This window comes from Pongo abelii, chromosome 19 (assembly GCF_028885655.2).
Source record: "Pongo abelii isolate AG06213 chromosome 19, NHGRI_mPonAbe1-v2.0_pri, whole genome shotgun sequence".
Lineage (NCBI taxonomy): Eukaryota > Metazoa > Chordata > Mammalia > Primates > Hominidae > Pongo > Pongo abelii.
In genome coordinates this window covers 50,715,172-50,739,877 of record NC_072004.2, presented here as the reverse complement: position 1 = coordinate 50,739,877, position 24,706 = coordinate 50,715,172, and the positions used below count along the sequence as shown (strand labels likewise).

The 24,706-nt window shown below is 43.8% G+C and overlaps 2 protein-coding genes and 1 pseudogene across 6 annotated transcripts in view; 1 reads left to right on the top strand and 2 right to left on the bottom strand.

The window, feature by feature from the left end:
• LOC100456550 (neurofibromin-like) overlaps window positions 1-12,788 on the top strand; it is a 165,441-nt gene extending 152,653 nt beyond the window's left edge. The window contains 1 exon segment of the mRNA XM_063718650.1: window positions 9,786-12,788. Coding sequence (XP_063574720.1) covers window positions 9,786-9,941 — 156 coding nt within the window. The 3' untranslated portion in view covers window positions 9,942-12,788.
• Window positions 11,347-24,706, bottom strand: part of LOC100172499 (leucine rich repeat containing 37B) — a 37,076-nt gene continuing 23,716 nt past the window's right edge. For 2 of the 5 annotated variants that reach the window (XM_054535162.2, XM_063717862.1), the window contains 5 exons: window positions 19,117-19,235; window positions 16,964-17,188; window positions 15,543-16,144; window positions 14,850-14,954; window positions 11,347-11,708 (listed from right to left, as the gene is read on the bottom strand). In XM_054535162.2, the coding sequence (XP_054391137.2) occupies window positions 11,643-11,708; window positions 14,850-14,954; window positions 15,543-16,144; window positions 16,964-17,188; window positions 19,117-19,235 (1,117 nt within the window). In that variant the 3' untranslated portion in view covers window positions 11,347-11,642. 5 annotated transcript variants of the gene reach the window in all.
• LOC112131908 (endophilin-A2-like) lies at window positions 23,272-24,494 on the bottom strand (annotated as a pseudogene).

Below are 24,706 nucleotides of genomic sequence, written 5' to 3'. Positions count from 1 at the left end.
TAGCTGGGACCACAGCCATGCACCATCATGCCAAGCTAATTTTTGTATATTGGGTAGAGACAGAGTTTCACCATGTTTCCCAAGCTGGTCTCCTGAGCTCAAGCAATCCTCCCACCTTGTCCTCCCAAAGTGCTGGGCTTATAGGCATGAGCCACTGCACCTGGCCTATCTGGGGGGATTTTTAAAAGCATCTTTATTGACATGTAATTAACATACAATAACTACACATATTGAAAAGGTACAATTTGTTCTGTTCTATGTATATGACCATGAAATCATCACCACAAATCAATATAGTGACCTTATCCATTAGTCCAAAAGTTTTCTTTGTAAGTGCTTTATTTTGCTCCTCCCCACCATTACCAGGCAACCACTGGTCTGCTTTACTATAGATTAGTGTCATCATAGATCAGTGCCACTAAATGCAGATTAGTGTATACTTTTTAGTGTTTATACAAATGGAATCCAATGGTATGTACTCTTTTTTGTCTGGCATCTTTCACTCAGCATCATAATTTTGAGAATCACTCATGTCATTGCATGTATCAATAGTTCAGTTATTTTTATTGCTGAGTGGTATTCCATTATATGGATGTACCACAATTTGTTTATCTATTAAGTTGTTGATGGACATATGGTTTATTTTCAGTTTGAAGTTATTACAATTAAAACCACTACAAACATTTGTGTACGACTCTTTGTATGGACATCTATTTCCTTTTCTCTTGGATAAATACCAAGGCATGAAATGGCTAGATCATAGGGTAGATGGACATTGAACTTTTAAAGAAACTGTCAAACTGTTGTCCAAAATGGTTGCAACATCTTTCTTTCCTACCAGTGGTATATGAGAGTTCCAGTCCCTTCACATTCTTTTTCTTTCTTTCTTTTATTTTTATTTTTTTTTGGAGATGAAGTTTCACTCTTGTTTCCCAGGCTGGAGTGCAATGGCACTATCTCAGCTCACCACAACCTCTGCCTCCCGAGTTCAAGTGATTCTCCTGCTTCAGCCTCCTGAATAGCTGGGATTACCGGCACGCACCACCACGCCCAGCTAATTTTGTATTTTTAGTAGAGACAGGGTTTCTCCATGTTGGTCAGGTTGGTCTCGAACTCCCGACCCCAGGTGATCCACCCATCTTGGCCTCCCAAAGTGCTGGGATTACAGGCATGAGCCACCTTGGCACTTTTTTTTTTTTTTTTTTTTTTGAGATGGAGTCTCATTCTGTCACCCAGGCTGGAGTATGGTGGTGCAATCACGGCTCACTGCAAACTCCACCTCCCAGTTTCAAGCGATTCTCCCACCTCAGCCTCTCGAGTAGCTGGGATTACAGGCGTACACCACCATGCCAAGCTAATTTTTAAATTTTTAGTAGAGATGGGGTTTCACCATGTCGGCCAGGCTGGTCTTGAACTCCTGAAAAATGATCCACCCACCTTGGCCTCCCAAAGTGCTAGTATTACAGGTGTGAACCATTGTGCCTGGCCAAGTCCCTCTACATTCTTGCCCACTCTTGGTATGGTTAGTATTTTAATTTTACCAGAAAATATCATAAATAATAAGGTAATATATAATGAGAAGAATATTTTGAACTATAAGATTTGCAAAAGAATTTCCATTGTTAATAACCAGTGTTGGTAACATATAGAAGAAAGCACTCTTATATACTGATGTTAGAAATGTAAATTAGCACAATTTTCTGAGAGCCAGCTTGGCAGTGTGTATCAAATGGCTTGAAGTCTTTTTTGTTTTATTGGGCAATTCTACTTCTGGGAATTTATCCTAAAAAAAATGATAATGCATGCAAATATATATAGACAATGCTATTCGCCTCATTGATGTAATAGTATAAACATGGAATCATGGAGACATAATCAATAGAGATGTATGAGATTGATACACCCATCCCTGGAATGGTGTGCAGTGGTTAAAAAATTATTTTGCAGAAAAGTACTTGTCGGAAGTTTTTCATCACAACAAAAGTTGAGATAAATTTCGCAAACACAGTGTGTGATGTGACATCTGTGAGGCTGCTGGGCCTACAGGTAAATGTGGGCACTGGGATGGCCTGGGTTCAAATCCCAGCTCTGACACATGATGTAGAAGCCCTACAACACTACCTTTCCCACTGTAAAGTGGTCATAATAGCATTCCTTTCTTTCAGAAGCCAGGATGAATGAGAAAAAGCACAGTGGACTTGGCACAACCTCAGAGAGATCTTGGCTTTGTTTGTTTGTTGTTTTTTGTTTTGGGGTTTTTTGTGGGGTGGGGGATGTTTGTTTTTTGTTTAGAGACAGGGTCTCACTCTGTCTCCCACACTGGAGTGCAATGGCACGATCTCAGCTTGCTGCAACCTCTGCCTCCCGGCCTCAAGCAATTCTTCTGCCTCAGCCTCCCAAATAGCTGGGACTACAGGAGCGCACCACCGTGCCTGGCTAATTTTTGTATTTTTGGTAGTGACAGGGTTTTACCACGTTGGCCAGGCTGGTCTTGAACTCCTGGCCTCAAGTGATTCTCCCACCTCGGCCTCCCAAAGTGCTGGGATTACAGGCGTGAGCAACCGTGCCTGGCCTAGTTTGTTTGTTTGAGACAGAGTTTCACTCTTGTTGACCAAGCTGTAGTGCAATGGCGTGATCTTGGCTCCCTGCAACCTGCACCTCCCAGGTTCAAGCGATTCTCCTTCCTCAGCCTCCTGAGTAGCTGGGATTACAAGCACCCACCACCACCAAGCCTGGCTAATTTTTTTTTGTATTTTTAGTAGAGTCGGGGTTTCACCATGTTGGCCAGGCTGGTCTTGAACTCCTTACTTCAGGTGATCCACCCACCTCGGCCTCCCAAAGTGCTGGGATTACAGGTGTGAGCCACCGCGCCCGGCCTTGTTTGTTTTTAAATAATGATTTTACATATACCATTCTAAATGCTGGCCCTATTTTTACTATTAATCTTGATCTATATTTGTATTCTCTGAAAATAAAGATCACTATTAACAATGGGTGTTTTGCAGATACAGGGTTTTTGGTAATTTTTTTCTTTTCATTTATCTGTGTTTGCTAAACATTCTCTCTAAACTCACACTAGTTTTGTTAATAACTGTGTATCAACCAGAGGTAGAATTTATTTGCATATTTTTCCTCTGGGATATTTTTCCTTTCTTATGTTTTTCCATTAAATACAGAGTAAAATGTTTAAAGTTAAAAAATCTTAAAGGTAAATACAGAATTAGAACATAATTCAGCAATTCCACTCCTAGATATATATATCTAAAAGAATTGAAAACTGGGACTCAGATATTTGTACATCGATATTTATATCTGCATCATTCCCAATAGTCAAAAGGTAGAAACAACCCAAATATCCATCATTAGATTAATGAATTAACAAAAATGCAGTACATATATATAATGAAACATTATTCAACATTTAAATGCTACAACATGGCTGGCATGGTGGCTCACGCCTGTTATCCCAACACTTTGGGAGGCCGAGGGAGGCAGATCACTTGAAGTCAGGAGTTCGAGACCAGCGTGGCCAACCTGGTGAAACCCCATCTCTACTAAAAATACAAAAATTAGCCGGGCATGGTGGCATGCACCTGTAATCCCAGCTCCTCAGGAGGCTGAGGAAGGAGAATCACTGGAAGCTTGGAGGCAGATGTTGCAGATCATGCCACTGCACTCCAGCCTGGGTGACAGAGTGAGACTCAGTCTCAAAAGATAAATAAAATAAAATGCTACAACATGGACGAAACTTGAGGACATTATGCCAAGTGAAATAATATTTAATTTTTTTGCCAGTATTTCAAAATAAAAAGCTGTGATATAAAAACCTAATTTCCAGGCTTTTCTTGATAAATTAAGGCTGGGTGAGGTGGCTCATGCCTATAATCCCAGCACTTTGGGAGGCCAAGGCAGGAGGATTGCTTGAGTCCAGGAGTTCAACACTAGCCTGGGCAACATAGTGGGACCTGGCCTATACAAACAATAGACAAAATTAGCTGGGCCTGGTGTTGCGTCTGTAGCCCCAGCTACTTGAGAGGCTGAGGTGGGAGGATTGCTTGAGTCCAAGAGGTTGAGGTTGCAGTGAGCTGAGATCACACCACTGCACTCCAGCCTGGGCAACAGACCGAGACTCTGTCTCAGAAAAACAAAACAAAACAAAACAAAAAAGAATGAAAGAAAAAGGCTGGGCACGGTGGCTCACGCCTGTAATCCCAGCACTTTGGGAGACTGAAGCGGGCGGATCACCTAGGTCAGTAGTTCAAGACCAGCCTGACCAACATGGATAAACCCCATCTCTACTAAAAATACAAAAAAATTAGTTGGGCGTGGTGGTGCATGCCTGTAATCCCAGCTACTCAGGAGGCTGAGGCAGGAGAATCACTTGAACCCAGGAGGCGGAGGTTGCAGTGAGCCAAGATCATGCCATTGCACTCCAGCCTGGGCAACAAGAGCAAAACTCCATCTCAAAAAAAAAAAAAGAAAAAGAGAAGATTGGACACACCCTGGGCCTCCGTGAAAACCAAAAGCTACATGAAATATCCTTTATGTTATGTTACCTAATTCATAGCCTTTGTCACACTGTGGTACAAACTATGTGTTGGCCTGTCTCCGTGCCTCTAGTCTAATGGGGATACTTTTGAGGGTATCCCCTCATTCCTCTCATCCCAGTTCCTGACACAAAGGATAAATGTTTGTTGAAAAATTGAATGGTTGGATATTACAGTTAGTTTCAAATACATAATTAGTTGAAGCTTAGTCAACTTAAAGACAGAAGGCTCTATTTTGTTAATAAAGGTGTCAGCAAGACATATCTCTACATAGATGGTAAGAACATACATCAGTCATCTTTGGAGGAGTTTTGTGAGGTCTGTCAACATTTTAAAGCTGCATACTCTTTGACCTGGTTATTCTGTTTAGAGGAATTATCAGACAGATACAATAGCATATGGGCATTTGCACACAAAGCTATGAACAAGAATAATTATAGCAATATTATTTGTAGAAGCTGGCAACAATCTGAATGTTTATCAACAGGGGACTGAGTAAATAAGTGATCTATCTGTACAGGAGAATACAGTATTCTGCAGCTTGAAAGAGTCTATCTGTGCAGATACAGAACTATCTCCATGGTTAGGTAAAAAGGACGAGATGTAGAAATATGTGCAGTGTTATTGCGGGATCTGGCCAGCAGCCCGCAATGCAGTGGGGCTCTCTCTCTGCTCCTAGGCAGATCGGCAGGTTGAGAAATAATAGACACACACAAGATAGTGAAAGCTGGGTCCAGGGGGGTCACCGCCTTCTGGTCCCGCGGTGCCAACAATGCACTGGATATACCAGCATTTATTATTAAGTTTAGTGAGGGCGGGGGTAGGTTAGTGAGGGATTTAGGGTCATTTGATTATGAGGTGGGATGGTCACATGGGGATGAAGGAATTCTTTAACATAACATTTGTATGTAGAAGTACAGTATACAGAGATAAGAATTTACAATATAGTGTGTGCATCAGTAATTTATAACAGAGCCTTAGAACAGAAACACAGTCTTTCCATAATGTATGATTAGCAAGATATTAATCAGCAGTAACAATTGCAACAAAAGCTGGTTACTAACAATCCATGGAAACAGGATGTGAAGCTAGACAACTGGTTAGACCAGAAATTCTCAGAAGAGAGTATGCTTTAACCCTAAAGAGGCCTAGAAGAGCCGCGGCAAGATGAGGGCGTTTATAGCCCTATCTTATCCATATGGACAGGCACCCCCCCATGCCTCCGTTTATAGACTTTCCACAAGGGTTGCATTCCATTCCCAGAGCTATGAACATCTGCTTTTCTGGGATAGGAATCCTGGTGATGTGAAGCCTCCCTGACTGCACGTCCATTCATAGGCTCTCTGCAGAGGGAAGCACATCATGCGCTGTTGGCTCGTTCTGGCAGTCCAACCTGGCATTGTCTTTACACAATCCTGCATGCAATTTTTATTCACAATAATCAGGAGCATTTCATCTTTTATTCCATAGCAATAGTTTCAGGGGGTCTCCCTACACAGTGTAGCTACCATTTGTGTATGAAAGGGTGTGTGTGCCTCTGTATGCACACTTATATTTGCTAATATATGTGTAAAGCAAGGTTTCTCAACCTTAGCACTGTTGACATTTTGCACTAGATAATTTTTTGCTACGGGCAGCTGTCCTGTGCAAGATCTCCTGTAACTGCTGTCTGTGGAGATGAAAACTAAGAGATCACAACCAAAAAGAGGGAAACTATTCTCACCTGTCTGAAATTTTAACTATTTTTTTTTTTTTTTTGAGACAGAGTTTTGCTCTTGTCCCCCAGGCAGGAGTGCAATGGCACTATCTTGGTTCACCGCAACCTCCACCTCCTGAGTTCAAGCGATTCTCCTGCCTCAGCATCCCGAGTAGCTGGGATTACAGTGTCACCAGACCCAGCTAATTTTTTTTTTTTTTTTGTAGAGATGGGGTTTCACCATGTTGCCCAGGCTAGCCTCGAATTCCTGGGCTCAAGCGATCTGAGCCCAGGAATTCCACCTTGGCCTTCCAAAGTGTTGGGATTACAGGCATGAGCCACAGCAGCCGGCCTACACTCCATTTATATGAAGTACAAAACAGGCAAAGCTATGCTCTAGTTACCAGGGTTGGGGATGCTGGGGGTTCCTGAGGTACAGATAATACCTTAGTTTTTTTTGTTTTTTTTTTGTTTGTTTTGTTTTTTAATCTGAGTCATGTTTATACAGTTATTCATTTTGCAAAAATCTGTTGTGCTGTATACTTACTATTGGTGTAGATTTCTCTATGTATATACTTCATTTCAAATTTTACTTGAAAAAGTCCTGTTGGAATTTCGAATGGACTTACATAAATTTGTCAATGAATTTGGGAGATAATTGACATCTTAGAATTGTTAAGGTCATATTATCCATGAGCATGTTGCTAATTATTTTTTTCCTTTGAGACAGAGTCTTGCTCTGTCACCCAGGCTAGAGTGCAGTGGCTCACTGCAACTTCTGCGTCCTGGATTCAAGCAATTCTCCTGCCTCAGCCTCCCGAGTAACTGGGATTACAAGCACCCACCACCATGCCCAGCTAATTTTTGTAGTTTTAGTAGAGACAGGGTTTCACCATGTTGGCCAGGCTGGTCTGGAACTCCTGACCTCAGGTGATCCACCCACCTCGGCCTCCAAAGTCCTGGGATTACAGGCGTGAGCCACCCACTGTCCCCAGCCTATTTTTTTAAATATTTTTCTTTCTTCAATAATAAATTAACCTTAGCTTATTGTAACTTTTTAACTTTATAAACTTTTAAATATTTTTAAATTTTTGACTTTTTTGGGATAACAGTGGAAAACACACATTGTAAAACTGCACAAAATTAATTTTCTTTCTTCATATCATTATTCTATAAGCATTTTTCTATTAAAAAGTTTTTTAATTTTAATTTTAACTTTTTTGTCCAAAACTAAGACACAAACACACATATTAGCCTGGGCCTACAAATGGTCAGGATCATCAATATCACTATCATCACTGTCTTCCACCTCCATGTCTTGTCCCAATGGAGGGTCTTCAGGGGAAATAACACACATGGAGCTGTCCTTTCCTGTGTTATCAATCCCTTCTTCTGGAACACCTCCTGAAAGACCCAGCCATTCCACTCCTAAGTATTTATCCAAGAGATATGAAAGTGTAAGTCAGTGTAAAAACTTGAATATGAATATTCATGGCAGCTTCATTTGTATTAGTTCAAAACTGGAGACAACCCAAATGTGCATCAACAGGTGAATGAATAAATTATGGTATATACAAACCATGGAATAACACTACTCGGCAATAAAAAGGAATACATTATCGATACACACAACCCCAGGGATGAATCTCAAAGTAATTGTGCTGAGCTAAAGAAGCCAGACAAACAGATTGCTGGATCATTCTATTTGTATAAAATTCTAGAAATGAAAATCTATAGTGACACAGAAAGGTTAGTGGCTGCTTGGGGACAGGGACAAGGGTTCAGGGAGAGATAAGAGGGAAGGGTTACAAAAGCACATGAGAAGACTTTTGGGAATGATGGATATATGTTCTGTAGTTCTAGGAGTGGTGATTGCACAGATATATACATATGTCAAAACTGAAATTGTTCACTTTAAAATGTACTGTCAACTGTAGATCAGTTACACTTCAATAAAACTGTATAAAGATGGCATGTCACCAGGTGCAGTGGCTCACACTCGTAATCCCAGCACTTTGGAAGGCCGAGGTGGGCAGATCACTTGAGCCCAGGAGGTTCAAGACCAGCCTGGGCAACATGGCAAAACCCCATCACTGCCAAAAGTACAAAAAAATTAGCCTGGTGTGGTCGTGTGCACCTGTGGTCCCTGCTACTTGGGAGCCTGAGGTGGGAGGATCTCTTAAGCCTGGGGCCAGAGGTTGCAGTGAGCAGAGATCGCGCCACTTGTACTCCAGCTTGGGAGATGCAGTGAGACCCCGTCTCAAAAAAAAAAAAAAAAAAAAAAGGCATGTCTTTTATCTGTCTTTTAAAGCATCCTTTGAAAGAGTTTTATATTTTTCCTCATAAAGATTTTGTGCATTTGTGTTAGGTTAATTCCAGGATACACAATAATTTCTGGTGCTATTGTGTCATATCTTAATTCACATTTTCTCATTACTTATTGAATCAGTGGTATCAGTTACATCACTTATGTATGGCTGCATAATAAACCACTCCCTAAACTCAGTGAATAAACACAACCGGGCCAGGCACAGTGGCTCACACCTGTAATCCCGGCACTTTGGGAGGCCGAGGCGGGCAGATCACCTGAGGTCAGGAGTTCAAGAACACCCTGGCCAACATGGTGAAATCCCATCTCTACTAAAAATACAAAAAAATGAGCCAGTCGCGGTGGCGGGCTCCTGTAATCCCAGCTGCTCGGGAGGCTGAGGCAAGAGAATCGCTTGAACAAAAGTGAAGGTTGCAGTGAGCCGAGATTAGGCCACTACACTCCAGCCTGGGCTACAGACAGAGCAAGACTCCATCTCAAAAAAAAAAAAAACCACAACCATGTTATTACTCATGATTCTGGGGGGATCAGAGTTTCAGGCAGCTCTCTGCAGAAAGTGCTCCATATGACATCAGTGGGGTGACTGGACTGTCTTAGAGGCTTCCAGATGGCTTCATTCACATGTTTGAGGGCATGGTGGTGGGCAGCAGAGCAAAGGCACATTGCAAAGGGTTGGATCTGGAGAGGCATGATTCACTGGAGATAGTTTTTAATATTTTACCTTAGTGAGGAGGAACACTGTATTGGTTAGATTTATGTGTCAACTTGACTGGGCCATGGGGTGCCCAGGTATCTGGTCACACATTATTCTGGGTGTTTCTGTGAGGGTGTTTTTGGGTGAGCATAACATTTAAATTGGTAAACTGAGTCAAGCAGATTGTCCTCCATACTGTGGGTGGGCCTCATCCAATAAGTTGCAGGCCTGATCGGAACAAAAGGCTGACCATCCCCCAAGTAGGAGAATTCTCCTGCCTGATGGCCTTTGAAATGAGGCATTGGCTCTTCCTCGTTCTGTGGGAGCTTCCTGACTTCAGACTTAAACTGAGACATCGACTCAGACTTGGGCTGATTTGGATTTGCCAGTCTCCATAATCGCATAAGCCAATTCCTTCTAATAAATCCTTTTTTATTCCTTATGAATGAATGAATGCACCCTAGTGATTGTTTCTCTAGAGACCCCTGACTATTAATATTTTTTGTTTTTTTTTTTCAGATGGAGTCTTGCTCCGTTGCCCAGGCTGGAGTGCAGTGGCACAATCTCAGCTCATTGCAACCTCTGCCTCCCAGGTTCAAGTGCTTCTCCTGCCTCAGCCTCCCAAGTAGCTGGGACTACAGGCATGTGCCACCACGCCCAGCTAATTTTTATTAGTAGAGACGGGGTTTCACCATGTTGGCCAGGATGGTCTCAATCTCTGGACCTTGTGATCTGCCCACCTCGGCCTCCCAAAGTGCTGGGATTACAGGCGTGAGCCACCATGCCTGGCTATTAATTTTTTAAGTGATCATTTACACAGCAATGTTGGTGAACTTTCTGATTCATAAATTTTTTGCTTCCCTAATAAACCTTATAACTCTAATTTATTTTTATTGCCTTATAATGATGGCAAAGACTTCCAGTACTACAATTAAATGTAGCTTTGACAATGGCTATCTTTGCCTTTTTTCCCCAATTCAAAGCAAAATGAGTCTGAAACTTCTCATCTGACCATAATGTCTTTCTGCAGGTTTTTAGTAGATGTCAAGTTAAGGGTATTCTGTTCCTAATTTTCTGATAGTTTTTTTAACCATAAATAGCTGTTTACCTTTGCCAAATGCTTTTTCTGCATTTACTGAGATAACTGTATGTTTTGCTTTTATATTGATTAATTTTCTAATGTCAAATTACTTTGATGGGCCTGACTTTTGTCCTTTTCTATTTGATTTACTAATATTTTATTGAAAATTTTCCCATCTTTGTTGGTAAGTAAAATGAGCCTAATTTTATTTTCTTTTCCTGTTTTATATGACTTTAGAATCAAGTTTATACCTGCTCCACAGAATGATTTGGGTAACTTTCTATTTTTATTTTCTGGAACAACTCGCACAAGACATGAGGTTTTATTCCTTCCAAGTTTGGTGAAACTTACCTATGGAATTATCAGGACCAGAGAATTTGAGGGTTGTGGAGGATATCTTGATTACCAATTTCTTTTTTTTTTTTTTTTTTTTTTTTTTGAGACAAGGTTTTGCTCTGTTGCCCAGACTGGAATGCAGTGGCGTGATCTCAGCTCACAGCAACTTCTGCCTACTGGGCTCAAGCGATCCTCCCACCTCAGCTCCCCAAGTAGCTGGGATTACAGGCACATGCCACCACACCCAGCTAGTTTTTGTAGAGAAGGGGTCTCACTATGTTGCCCAGGCTGGTCTCAAACTCCTGAGCTCAAGCAGTCCACCCACCTTGGCCTCCCAAACTGCTGGGATTACAGGCGTGAGTGCCACTGCGCCTGACCATTTTTTTGTTTTGCTTTTGTGTTTGTTTTTGAGGCAGGGTCATCCCACTCTGTTGCCCAGGCTGGAGTGCAATGGTGTGATCTTGGCTCACTGCAACCTCTGCCTCCTGGGTTCAAGCAATTCTCCTGCCTCAGCCTCCCAAGTAGCTGGGATGATAGGCCTGCGCTACCACGCCCAGCTAATTTTGTATTTTTAGTAGAGACAGGGTTTCACCACGTTGGTCAGGCTGGTCTCGAACTCCCAACTATTACATGCATCCATGTGAAGAGAGTCCACCAACAGGCTTTGTGAGAGCAACAAGGCTGTTTATTTCACTTGGGTGCAAGTGGGCTGAGTCCACAAAGACAGCAAAGGGAGATAGATGATAGGGGTTGGGCAGCTTTATAGGATTTGGGTAGGTAGTGGAAAATTACACTTAAAGGTGGTTATCTCTTGTGGGCAGGGAAGGGGTCACAAGGTGCAGGGTTGGGAGATCATGAGACTCATTGTCCAGGGGAGGAATGCCACAAGGTCGATTGATTAGTTGGAGTGGGGCATGTATATCTGCACGTCACAAGGGTTATGATGGCTTAGCTTGGGCTCAGATGTCTGTCATTGAGGATCCTTCTTTATTTTCCTTGATGCCCTTCCTTCTATGAGAATGAATCTGTTTTGGAAGAAAACGCAATTAAGATTATCCATCACAACGACCATTAGCTCCAAATCTGTATTCATTCCTTTTATTCATTATAAGTCTCATCTACCCGATGAGATAACTTTTTTGAAGACAGGAATTGTATGCTGTTTAACAGTGCTTTGATTCTTCCACAGTTCAGTCATCCTTGCTATCTTGAGGGGGACTGGTTCCAGGATACCGCCCCCACACCATACCAGAATCTGTGGATGCTCAATCCCTTACATATAATGGTGCAGTATTTGCATATAACTAACACACATCCCCCATATACTTTATTTACTTACTTAGAGACAGGATCACCCTCTGTTGCTCAGGCTGGAGTGCAATGTCACAATCACAGCTCACTGCAGCCTCAACCTCCTGGGCTCCAGTGATCTGCCCACCTCAGCCTCTTGAGTAGCTGGGACTATAGATGCATACCACCACACTGGCTAATTTTTTATTTTTATTTTTAGTAAAGACAAGATCTCACTATGCTGCCCAGGTTGGCCTCTCAAAGTGTTGGGATTACAAGTGTTAGCCACCATGCCTGGCCCCATGTACTTTAAGTCATCACTAATAAAATGTATAGATATTGTACAATGCTGACAGTCGTTATACTGTACTTTCTATTTGTATTTTTATTGTTTCTTTTTTCAAATATTCAGCCTCATCTAGTTGAATCTGAAGATGTGGACCTGCTGATGAAGAGGGCTGACTGTATCTAACTTAGGGTCTTGCATGCAGCTGGCACTTAATGCATTTTATTGACTGTTTTAGCTAACATTCAATGGACAATTCCTAAATAAAAAAACTCTAAAAGTATGAAAAAAAGGAAACCTGCTCTAAAGTGGCAGGAAAACCAGCCTGGGCAACATAGCAGGATCTTGTCTCTACAACAAAAGTCTTAAAATTCACTGCCTGCCTGTAGTCCCAGCCACTCTGGAAGCTGAGGCAGGAGGATCCCTTAAGCCCAGGAGTTTGAGGTTACAGTGAGCTAGATCACACCATTGCTCTCCAGTCTGGGTGACAACAAGGCCCTGAGAAAGAAAAAAAAAAAAAAAAAGGAAAGGAAGGAAAGAGCGTAAGTATTGAAAAGGAAGAGACAAAACTATCATTATTTGCATATAAAATAATGTTAGCCAAAGAAGCCTAAGACAATCAACTAAGATTTTACCGGAAATAATATGAAAATTCAGTACGGTGGCTAGAAACAAAATCAAGAGAGCAGCACACAAACCTCAAATACCTTTCAGATGTACCACCAATAACTAGAAAATGGATGAAAGATCCCATTTACAATGGTAATACAAATGTCTAAAGTATTTATGAACAAAAATACAAAGATCTGTTATTTAACTAAAGTCGTGTAAGATCTATATGATGGAAACCCTAAAACTCTTCTGAAAGACATTAACAAGAAATGAATACATGACATGAAATACCATGTTCTAGAATGTCATACAGATGTCAATTCTCAAATTAATCTATAAATTTAAGGTAATCCTATTCAAGTCCCAAGATAGTTTTTGGTGGTGGCTGTTTTTGAGACAAGGTCTCGCTCTATTGCCCAGGCTAGAGTGCAGTGGTATGACCACAGCTCACTACATCCTCGATCTCCCAGGCTCAAGCAATCCTCCCACTTCAGCCTCTGAAATCTCTCATATGGTGTCCAAGAAATGGGGACAAATCTCACAAAGGGACTAGGCTCAGGAGGGCTGGAATATTCAGGGAAGTTTCTTTTTTTTTTTTTTTTTTTTTAAGGCAGAGTCTCGCTCTGTCCCCCAGGCTGGAGTGCAGTGGCCCGATCTTGGCTCACTGCATGCTCTGCCTCCCAGGTTCACACCATTCTCCTGCCTCAGCCTCACAAGTAGCTGGGACTACACGCACCTGCCACCACACCCAGCTAATTTTTTGTATTTTTAGTAGAGATGGGGTTTCACTGTGTTAGCCAGGATGGTCTCGATCTCCTGACCTCATGATCCACCCGCCTTGGCCTCCCAAAGTGCTGGGATTACAAGCGTGAGCCACCGCACCTGGCCTATTCAGGGAAGGTTTCAAGCAGAAAGATGAACTGAGTTGGCTTTGGAGAGATTCACAGGACTCCCACAGGCAGAGGGAAATACGGCAATTTTAGATGGACAAAGGCACAGACAAGAGCAGAAATGGGGATGGTGTGACTGGGGTATGGTGAGGGGCTGCTCTGGCTGGAATGGAGGGCTACCACAATAATGAAAGTGGTAAATGAGGCAAATAAGATTGGATTAGGAGCATAGCATCAAGGTTGCTACCTTATTAAATCACTCTTCCAGTATGCTAGCACTGGCCTGTTGGAAAAAGTAATACATCACATAATCAAACAAAAGGCAAAAAGAGGCAATCTCCAGGAATGGGCACTGTAAACAGGACTCGCCCCAGAGTAGCCAGATGCAGGCTTTAGATATGTTGATGCAGGTTGAGCATCTCTAATCCGAGGGGGAATGTCTCATATGGTGTCCAAGAAATGGTGACACATCTCACAGAGGGCCTAGGCTCAGGAGGGCTGGTGTATGAGACATTCCCCCTCCCCTATGAATTTAAAAATGTGGCCAAAAATTTTTTTAAAAAATGGCTACCCTGTAGTGCTTTAACTGGACCTATTTAGACAACACCTTACAGACTGGAGAAGTCTGATACTATGTGAATCTAATAAGTCCACAAGACAGTACTTCTCTCTCTTGGCTGTCTTCTTCCTCTCCAGGATGACAACTCCATGAGGGTAGAGATTATATGTCTCTCATCATTTAAGCAACAAGGAAATAAATTAGTGGCAGAGTAAGGGGTGACTCCGTAGTACATCCAATTGTTGACACAGTTTTGGGTGGGAGAAATTTTGCTATTATACCAACTTAACTTCTTAAAATAGTCTAGTGGGATTAACTTGGTTTCATTTCACAGAGATCTCCTGGAAGCGAGGATCCTTTAAAAATCCTGAAATATACATTGCAGTAAAAGAACAAAGCATACCTCAGCCTTAAACAACAGAAGAAGAATGTCAAGTGGGAAAGTGATGTTGATTTTCAGTTTGTGGGTTCTGAATCCACACAAAGACAGGATTGTATTCTGAAAACCTGAATTAATTATTGTCCTTACCTCAATAAGACAAAAAATTATAATCAAAATTGTTAGTATTACAGTCACAGTTATTGCCAAGATGAGTTTGTTGTTATAGCCATATCCTGGAACTTCTTTTATGAGCTAAAAAAGAAAAAAGAACAATTAAAAAAAAAAAACAGAGAGAGAATGGAAGCTAACTTTTCAAAACCCCGGTATTCCAGTTGAGTAGCTTACAGGTTCTTTTGTTCTTTTTATTTTTTTTGAGACAAAATCTCACTCTGTCATCCAGGCGGGAGTACAGTGGTGCGATTACAGTTCACCTCGACCTCCCTGGGCTCAGGTGATCCTCCCACCTCAGCCTCCTGAATAGCTGGGACTACAGGCACGTGTCACCACACGCAGCTAATTTTTGTATTTTTTGTGAAGACACGGTTTCACTATGTTGGCCAAGCTGGTCTCAAACTCCTGACCTCAAGTGATCCACCCACCTCGGCCTCCCAAAGTGCTGGGATTATAGGCGTGAGCCACCAGCCCCGGCCTACAGTTCATCTTGTGCCCTAATCTATTTCACCGTCTACATGAGCAAAGTGGGAGATCACTGTCATGGCCTAAGTTACATGGCCAAGACAAGCTATGGCCTGGGAGTCCCAGGTTCTCCTATGTGGGCACTTTCCTGGCATATGCTACATGATGGGAAATCTGGGTCTCATGTTTCTGTGTGGTCCTCACCTCACTTGACTTCTGCTGTTTCTGTTCACTGTGTTCCATGTTCTCATTAATATAATTAGATTTCTGGTGGTCCGTATCCCACTCTGCCTTTGATGGCTTTGCTTCCTGCTGCTTGCTGAGAAGCTTCATCAGGAGGCCTGTTCGCGACATGAGCTTGGCACAGGTCACTTGCACATGCGTTTGTGAACATTCCGTTTTCAAGGTCCGGATAATATGAGACATGAACCTTCTCACATCCTCGTTGGGGATGAGGGACCGTAGCTCCTGGGTTAGCTGAATTTCAAACTGATCACCTGGGAACGAGAGCAATGGGTAATTGAAGCTTTTGGGCTCAGGGGACAGGTCAGTGCCCATGTTGTTGTATTCCCATTTTGTCTTAGTTGGCTCTAAGTTGAATGCAGTCCCAGTGGAATCTGCCTCAGGAGGATGATTGTAGTTTGTGTTTTCAGAGATGGTGCCTTCTGGCATAACAGTGTTTTCCATAAAAACGTTTTCTTCAAAGGCATCTCTTGCAGTTGTGTCTTTTACATTCGTATTTTCTATAAAATGTTCTGAAGGAGCAAATACTTCCAGAAGAGTGTTTTCTTGAGGTCTCAGGTCTCCTAAGGATGAAAAAAACCCCTATGAATTTATGAGGCTCTTCGCTGCAGAGAACGGCGGCCTCTTTGCGAGCATCAGTCTATTGAGATAACTGCCCTTTCTAAACTTTCTAATCTTTTTGGCCTTGGGTGTTCCGTGGGCCACACAGGAGCGAGTTTTATAAAAGTGGTATTTTTTTCTGGAATGTGCGATTGGTTTAGCAGCCTTCATGTTTTTCACTCTAGCCATTGCCATTTCTAAAATTAAAATGGTGTAGGCTAAGTCTTTCAATCTGTCTCTGACCTGAGGTAGGGCTTTTGCAGGGCTAGAGGCAGAAGGCACGCCCATGGAGAAGGGTTTCAGCACAGAGGAGACTGCTGCCTTATGCTCTTGGGTAAATGAAGGCTTGGTGTAGATGGTGTTTCCTGCTACCTTCTCAGGCCCCTGCACTATGTGAGGCTGTTCCAGCTCCCTTGGGGCTGAACCCTCAAGCCTTTTTTCTTTGGCAGCATTGTCCACAAATGCCTGGGAATCCTGTTCTTTCCTAGTGCTGTGCTTTCCCCCCTCTTTGAAGTGCCTTTTCTGGATGCTTCTTGGGCCCGTGAGGACTCTGTTGACTCTCTGCAGGTTTTTGCCTACACTTTGAATCTTTGCTGGGCTGTTTTCCTGCAGTTGCACAGTTTCTAGTTTGTTTTTAAATGTTTGGTTTTTAAATTTGTTACCTAGAAGGCTGGACTGTGAGGGGCTCTGTCTGTTGTTTTTCAAAATACTCAGGAGCCTATCTCCATCTTGCACATTTGAAAAAAGCAGTTTAGCAAACGGTAACAATATTGATTCCCCACCTGGATTTCCTGCTGAGAAATAAGGCAAGATGTAACTTAGTGCACTGATAACATCAGTCTCGTCATTGGTGTCTAGCTGCTCACTCCCAAAGCCTGACAACTTGATGCCACTGCTGTCTGAGGGCGCCTCCGACTCAATAGTCAGCTCAGTGCTCGTGTGCTGCTTCCGGGCTTGTAACACCTTCATGAACGCTCCTTCTGGATTCCCTACAGAAGCTTCTTCAGCTGTCAGAAAAGAAGAGACTGCTTTGATCATGAAAGATCTTTGATCATCTTTCATACTCAGTCCATAGCTGTACACCCCAGTCACACAGAGTAAGGGTCAGCAAACATTCGAGTGCCATTCAGAGAGGAGAAACATACACCCAAACCTAAACCTATGAAATGGCAACAACAAAAGGAGGAAAAGACATCTTCTGAAAACATGGCCACCTACTTGGAACATTCCATAGTGTGACATAGAGGAACTCTGCTTAGGATTATTCCGTTGATCCCCAGGGGCCAATTGCCCAGTGCTCAGTCAAAGCCCAAGGTGGAAGACAAGTGCTTCCCTGATGAGCTGATGAGCTGGCCTCTCTGCAGACTGCTCCGTACCCTGTGCTGTCCTGCCTCATATGCAGAGAGAGCACAAGGCTCCCGCTCTCCTCATCCTCAGTGTGCCCATGTTCTTGCTACCATCACAGCTGAATGCAATGAAATGTGGTCCTCTGAGAGGAGCAGGGTGGAGATGCTAAAGTGGAGGCCCCCTCCCATTGCTGATAGATCCTCATCTGGCATGTGCTCCACCTACCCACCCTGTTCTCCGCTCCCACGTATCATAGCCCCATCACAGAAGATGCAATATGGAAAAAAACAGTGTCCACCTTAGTTCTTTTCTTAAATTTGGGCAGGGATCCAGGGTGTAGGTTAAGAGATTTTTAATTTGCCAGATTGTATGCCTATGTTGTTAATATACAATGAATCTATGGTATGATAGTTTCTGGATAAACATTACTTAAGGTCCTAAATGCAGAAGGGAAAAAGCAACTTTTGTCAGATGCCTACTTTGCTTTCATTCATCTCTAATATTTTGGATGGGGAATCATCCAAAGCTTCTGACTGCATGAAGGTCAAGTGTGCCAGTGTGCAGCTGGGCTTCTTTTCCAGAACTAAAAGTATTTTGGGTGGTGCTGAAGGTCAGTGGAAGAAGTAAAGATTGCGAGAAAGGAGAAACATGGGCTTGGGGAGAGCCCAGAATTGGGGACAGAAGAGCTGGCACTAGGCTACAGCACTTAGCACCTCTGATCTTGTTCTTCCTCATCTGTAAAAGGAGATTAACAATGCTTTTCTGCCCACCTCTTGGGGAGGAGGGAAGAATATAATTGGTAAAAAAAAAAAAAAAAAAAAAAAAAAAAAGTTTTGAAAAATAAGCAACACTGTTTTTATAGAAGTAGCCAAGCATTATTAATTATCCACCCCATGTCACTGGTAGATATCTGTATTCAAGCAGTCACATTTTAGAAGTCATGAAGTTGGTGCTAATAAACCTAATCTACAGAAAAACTCTTGAAAGCACTTGAGCATTTGTTCTGTGAATAGAAAGGTTTGAGACTCGGACTGAATCTCAGATTGGATGGACTAAGAATGGAAAAGCCCTCCATTCCATTAGAAGAGCCAGGTAGCAATTTCTGGTTATGGAACCAGAAGCTCTCAGGCTTCAAATAAAACAGCATCACTTCTACTCTTATAAAACTGTAAAAACAAAAACAAAACAGGATCTACATCTGTCCTAAAAGGCAGAGAGTACTTGAGACCTCATGGATATAAAACCAGCTTATAAACTACATTGCACTATATGAAGAAATTATCACTGGGGGCAAAGCACTAAGCAGAGAGCACAGTACACAGCGTGTGGATGTTAATGTTATTCCCTAGCCTTCCCATTCCTTTCTCTTGGTCCTTTATGCATATGGAACTGTTCCATTATTAAATTTTGTAATAATAGCTGAGAACCTGACTCCCAGCAACGGAGTAGTTCAGAAGGTGAGGGAGTTGAAATCTGAATGAGTAAATAAAACAATTATTAGCTTAAAATTTCATCAATTAAGAATAAAAATTTAAAAACAAATACTTAAAATAATGTAACAATTTATCACCAGGCAATTTGGACTCACGACAATGTACGCTGTTAGTCAGACATGCAGTGTTGCAATGCAGCTTGACTGTCTTGCAGACAGCCTCAATGCTATTTTTAAATTGGCAGAGGCAGCAGGCCATATGGCTAGGTAAGATCCTATAGATGAAAACACAAAACAATAAATTAGTGGTAAAGCAGTTACTTGAGTAGGTAAAGGAGGCAGCCAATGCTACCACAGGACTGGGCAAAAAGGTGTTACTGAGGCCTGTGGACTGGACAGTTGGGTAGGAACCAGAAGGCCAATGGGAAGGAGGACACAGGTACCCAACCGAAGGGTAAGCATGGCAGTGAGTATGGTACGCCTAGAATAAAGGTGGTTGGGATTAGAATTGGGTGACACTGATCAGTAGTTTAATGCAGAGGTATCTCTTCCCGACTCAAAAGTCTCACTTTGGGCTGAAAGTACACAGGAAGAAGGTAGACTTCTAAGAAGAGTCCGAATAAGCCCCCAACTTCTGGAGGCCCTTTCTCAATTCCTGTTGGGAGTGGGAAATATTATAAATTACTCTGGGCATTAAAAATAGCTCAGTTTAACCTGGATTGTGGGGTTAAAAAAAATAACGGAGATTGCATTGGCCAAATCTGGACAATTTGAGCATTCAAAAAATAACAATAAGCTGCAACATAATATATAAAAAATCCATGAAGAATGATATTTTGAAAGAGGGGGAGTTGTTCTTTAATGAAATAATGCTAGCTAATAAATGTAGAAGGAATGACAGATTTTTAAAAAGTGTCACTTTGCAATCACCAATGTAATAAAAATTGATTCAGACAAAGATTATCATTGGACAGTTGGGTGAAAGGACATTTGAGAACAGGATCTTCACTGATCTCAAAGTACCACCCCACAGATTTATTAATTACCAAAGGGAAAAGTTATTTTTTATTTTTTTATGAGGCAAGGTCTCACTCTTGTCACCTAGGCTGAAGTACAGTGGCAAAATCATAGCTAACTGCAGCCTCGACACCCCTGGGCTCAAGTGACCCTCCAAATTCAGCCCCCCAGGTAGATGGGACTATAGGCTTGCACCACCACCCCAGCTAATTTTAATTTTTTATTTTTGTTATTTTTAGTAGAGACAGGGTTTCACCTTGCTGTTCAGGCTGGTCTAAAACTGGACTCAAGCGATTTGCCCATCTCGGCCTTCCAAAGTGCTGGGATTACAAGTGTGAGCCACCACACCCAGCAAAATAACTACAGTGGAGAGATCTGGAAGATCACCTTAAACAAGTGATCAAACTTAGCATTATGAGCCACCTGGGGTCACGAGGCAGGAAAGATACGTCACCTATGCAGTATTCTTCCCAAAGATGCTTAACTTGAATCTCATGTGGAAACAGAGAAATCCGGATTGTGGGACAACTTACAAGACAACTATCTTTGACTCTTAAAAAATGCCAGTGTCATGAAAGATCAAAAAAAGTAGAGGCATGTTTTAGATTAAAGGAAATGAAGACATGACATGCAGTGCCTGATCTTTGACTGGATTCTGTAGTATTCTTTCATCTTTCTGGCATGTTTGAATTTTTTTCAAAATATAAATTTGGGCAAAAGAGATAACCAAGATAATTGATTAATTTATTGTTATGGCTTCTTGGGGGCAGTTTCAGAGAAATAAAAACAATCTCTGTAACTGGAATAAATTATCAAGGTTAATCTTAAGCAGTATATCATGGTCATTAAGAATACAGATTCCACAGCCAGACTAGGCTTAAATCCAAGCTCTGTGAATAATGTAAATTTGGGCAAATTGCTTAATCTCTGTTCCTTGGCCTTGTCATTATAATAGTACCTACCTCGAATGAGTTTTGAGGATTAAATGAATCCCTACCTGAAAAATGTCTGGCACACAGTGAGTGATCAATAAATGTTAACTACCATAATTTTACATTACAGAAGTTGTAGGGGGGCCTTTTCTGAGTCCTCTAAAAGGATAACTTTGTTAGGGCCACATTAAGACTGTGGAAACAGAAGAGTATTCAATGGATACATGAAGTCTGTGAGTTGGGGGTACAATGTATAGAGTTTTAGATTAAAACTGCATCCAATAAGTTGGCCTGATACATCTTTCGAACCTATAGAGGAATAATCACAAGTGACTAGTATTCCTTTGGGTCCAATAGAAGCCTCTGATCTTCATATAGATTGAATGTACCCAGAACCATAACCTAGCATTTTACTTATATAGCAACCTTAACTCTGACACAAAGATGTTTCTTTTGTTTTGAGGCTGAGTCTCACTCTGTTACGCAGGCTGAATGCAGTGGTGCAATCTCGGCTCACTGCAGCCTCTGTCTCCTGGGCTCAAGTGATCCTCCCACCTCAGCCTCCTGAGTAGCTAGAACTACAGGTGTGTGCCACCACACCTGGCTCATTTTTGTATTTTTTGTAGAGATGGGGTTTCACCATGTTGCCCAGGCTGGTCTCAAACTCCTGAGCTCAAGCAACCCCCTCTCCTTGGCCTCCCAAAGTGCTGGGATTACAGGCATGAGCCCAAAGGTTTTGTTATTCTTTTCCTGCCCCCAACTTTTCATTTTAAACATTTTCCTTTTTTCCTTTAAGGCTTAGGATGGCTAGGAAGCATTTTCAAATGGTATAATGAACACCTGTATAACTTTCATCTGGAATCAACAGTAGCTAATACTTTGCCACATTTCCTTTCCATGTGTGTATGTCTATACATTTTCTGGACAAACCATTTGAGAGTCAGTTGCAGACATAATGACCCTTCACCATTAAAGACTTCAGTGTGCAGCTCCTAAGAACCAAGGCATTCTCCTCCATAACCAGAAGACTCTCATCACCCAATGGAACTTAATATTATCATTGCCTGCTATGCATTCTATATACACATTTTCACAATTGTCCCAATCATAACATGGCTTAAAAAATTCAGAATCCAATCAAACATTGGACTGCATTTAGTGTTCATGATTTTTTTTTTTTTTTTTTTGTAGACAGACCTTTAATACTTCTGTTTACAAAATTCAGGCATACATTTCAGTTTGCCCTGAACCATGCCCAAGGCTGTGTGCTCATCTCTGCCAGGGTGTCTGTGCCCTTCATGTACTGCTGACAGTGAGGGTGCAGAGTAGAGCCTGGGGTCCGGAGGCTTCGCTGGGCCTCAGCGGGAGGGGAATGTGAATGTGGCCCAGCCCAGAGGACCCTCCATTTGGTCGATTTTGGATTGGGTGACAGAGGAAGCAGATGTCGGGGCTGCAGACATGCTGGCCTGGGCAGGGGTCTGGGGACCCCGGGGCTGCCTGCCATGGTCTAGAGGAGATGGCTGGGGCCACTTCCAACAGGGTGGGGTGGCTGCGGCTCGGCAAGGGGAGGCCTGGCTACCAAGGGCTTGAACATTTGCTCACTGGAGCCTTTGTGCTTGGCCCTTAGCAGTACGGCTGGGGCTGCAGTCCCGTGCGAGGTGTGCTGGGGGTGTGTGTAGGTGGCTGGTGGTGGCAGCTTGTGTCAAGAGTGACACAGGCTTCCGTGGGCCTGGCTGGGGGCAGTTAAAAAGCTGAAAATGCACTTGGCTTTGTGAGGGTAAAGCTTGGGAGGCAGGGCCCTACAGGAGGCCATGTTCTCTGTCCTGGCTAGGGGGGTCAGTGTGGGGGGAAGGTGGGGCAGATCCCAGCTGGCCTCTGTCTCCTGGCTGCAAGCTGACAGCAGGCCAAGGAAACAGTGAGGCCCTCTGCCCTGGCCTTGGGGAGAAGGAGTGCATGTGTGAGGCTGGGGTACCGTGGCCCTGGAGTGGGGCTAGGGTTCATCACCAGCAGCAAGCTTGTGGGGGGGTTTAAAACCAGGGTCCTGTCTCTGAGCCACCCCACAGGGACACTCGATCCAAGCCTGTTAAGGCCGTGGAACTCGAGGGTAGGCTGTGGGCTGGGCCCCCGTGGGGTCAGGACAGAGGTGGGGGCTGCCCTGGAGGAACATTAGTGTTTCTCAGAGCACTTAGTGTTGCCCCGCCTGGGCCAGCTGGGTGAGGAGTTGGGGAGGGGGGAAGAGGCCGGTGCCATGGAGTGGGGAAGGGAGCCGTCACCATTGGGGGTCAGCGCTAGTGTAAACAAGCATCCCCACCCACCCAGATAAGCTTCCCACCCAAGTGTGGCTCCCTGCTGAGGGAGTACCTCAAGGGCCTGGGCCTGGGTGGCACCGGCAGGCTTGGACACTGCCTTGGCAGCAGGAGCCCATGGAAGGCAGGAGACTTGGAAGGGGGTGCCACCCAATGTGGATGGAGGGGAGGGGTGGGGGCACCAGTGAGTCACTGGGCAGAGGCACAAGCACATCCAAGTAGCTGAGCAGGAAGAAGCCCAACTGGCCGTCCAGCATGCCCTGGTACCACTTCTCGTTGATCTGGTTGATCAGCGTGAAGACATCGCCTTCATGGAAGCCCAGCTCCCCATCGTTCTCAGGCTGGAAGTCGTACAGCACCTTGCAGCTTGGCTGTTCTAGGGGCGGCATGCTCCTGCTAGGAGTCCGGATGGGCTTGTCGGAAGATGGGAAAGAGAATGAAGCTGCAATCTTGGGGAGTGTGGTGCAGGGGAAGCCCCCGTTGGACTGCTCAGGCTCTCCGAGGTCAAAGGGCTCCCGGGACTTGGGCTTATACTCCCTCTTGGGGCGTGAGGAAGCTTCCCGCATCCTGCGCTTGAGCTTCTCTGCCAGCTCGTCCAGGATCTGCATGGCCTGCCAGTGGTAGTCCAGCTGCGCCTCCACCAGGGCCCAGAGTTGACTCACCTGCTCAATGTTGGTCTCCAGGTGGTTGTGCATGCTGATTTCTTCTACCTCCTTGGAGTCCTCAAACTTCTCCAGCGCCTGGTGTAGCTCCTCATTGGGGATCTTGCCCTGCTGCTTCTTTTAGTCTAAGTCCAGGCGGCGGCCCTCCAGCTTCTGCAGGTGGTGTGGGATCCCCTTCAGGTCTTTCTCACACAGGTTCTGGAGGAGATCAATGAAGTTCTACTTGACTTCTATGTCCAGGGAGTCCTTCACCTCTGCCAGGTGCTTCATGGACTCGCCGGCATCCAGCAGTGTGTCACTAAAGTTGGACTTGTTGCCCAGCTCCTGGTGGCGGATCAGGCACTCGCTCAGGAGCCCCTCCCACTGTGGGTAGCCGGGGTTCTTCACCTGGCCCTGGATCTTGCACACCGTGTTGAGCATGGTCAGCTTAGCCTGGGAGGCTGGGTTGAGCTGCAGGTACTTGATGGTCCTTGCCAGCATTTCCATCACCGCTTTGCTGATGACATCTCCATCTCTTTGAAGTCATTGTCCAGCTTGGTCCCCTCAGTCCCTCCGACCTTCTCACTGACCAGCTGGCTCGCCTTGTAGAACTGCTTCTTCAGCCCTGCAACCGACATGCTGCCTCCCGCCGCCGAACCTCCCGCCCGGACGTGCCAGCGACAGGCTCCCAGGTGCTGTGACCCTCTGCACGCCTCAGGGGCCCCACCACGTGCTTGCCAGCTCTGCACCTGCCCCGGCGCCGCCTTGAGTTCATGATTCTTTAGTCTCCTTCAATCTAGATCTGTTCACAGGATTGTTTTAAAGTATACTGACAAAACTTTGAGACTGT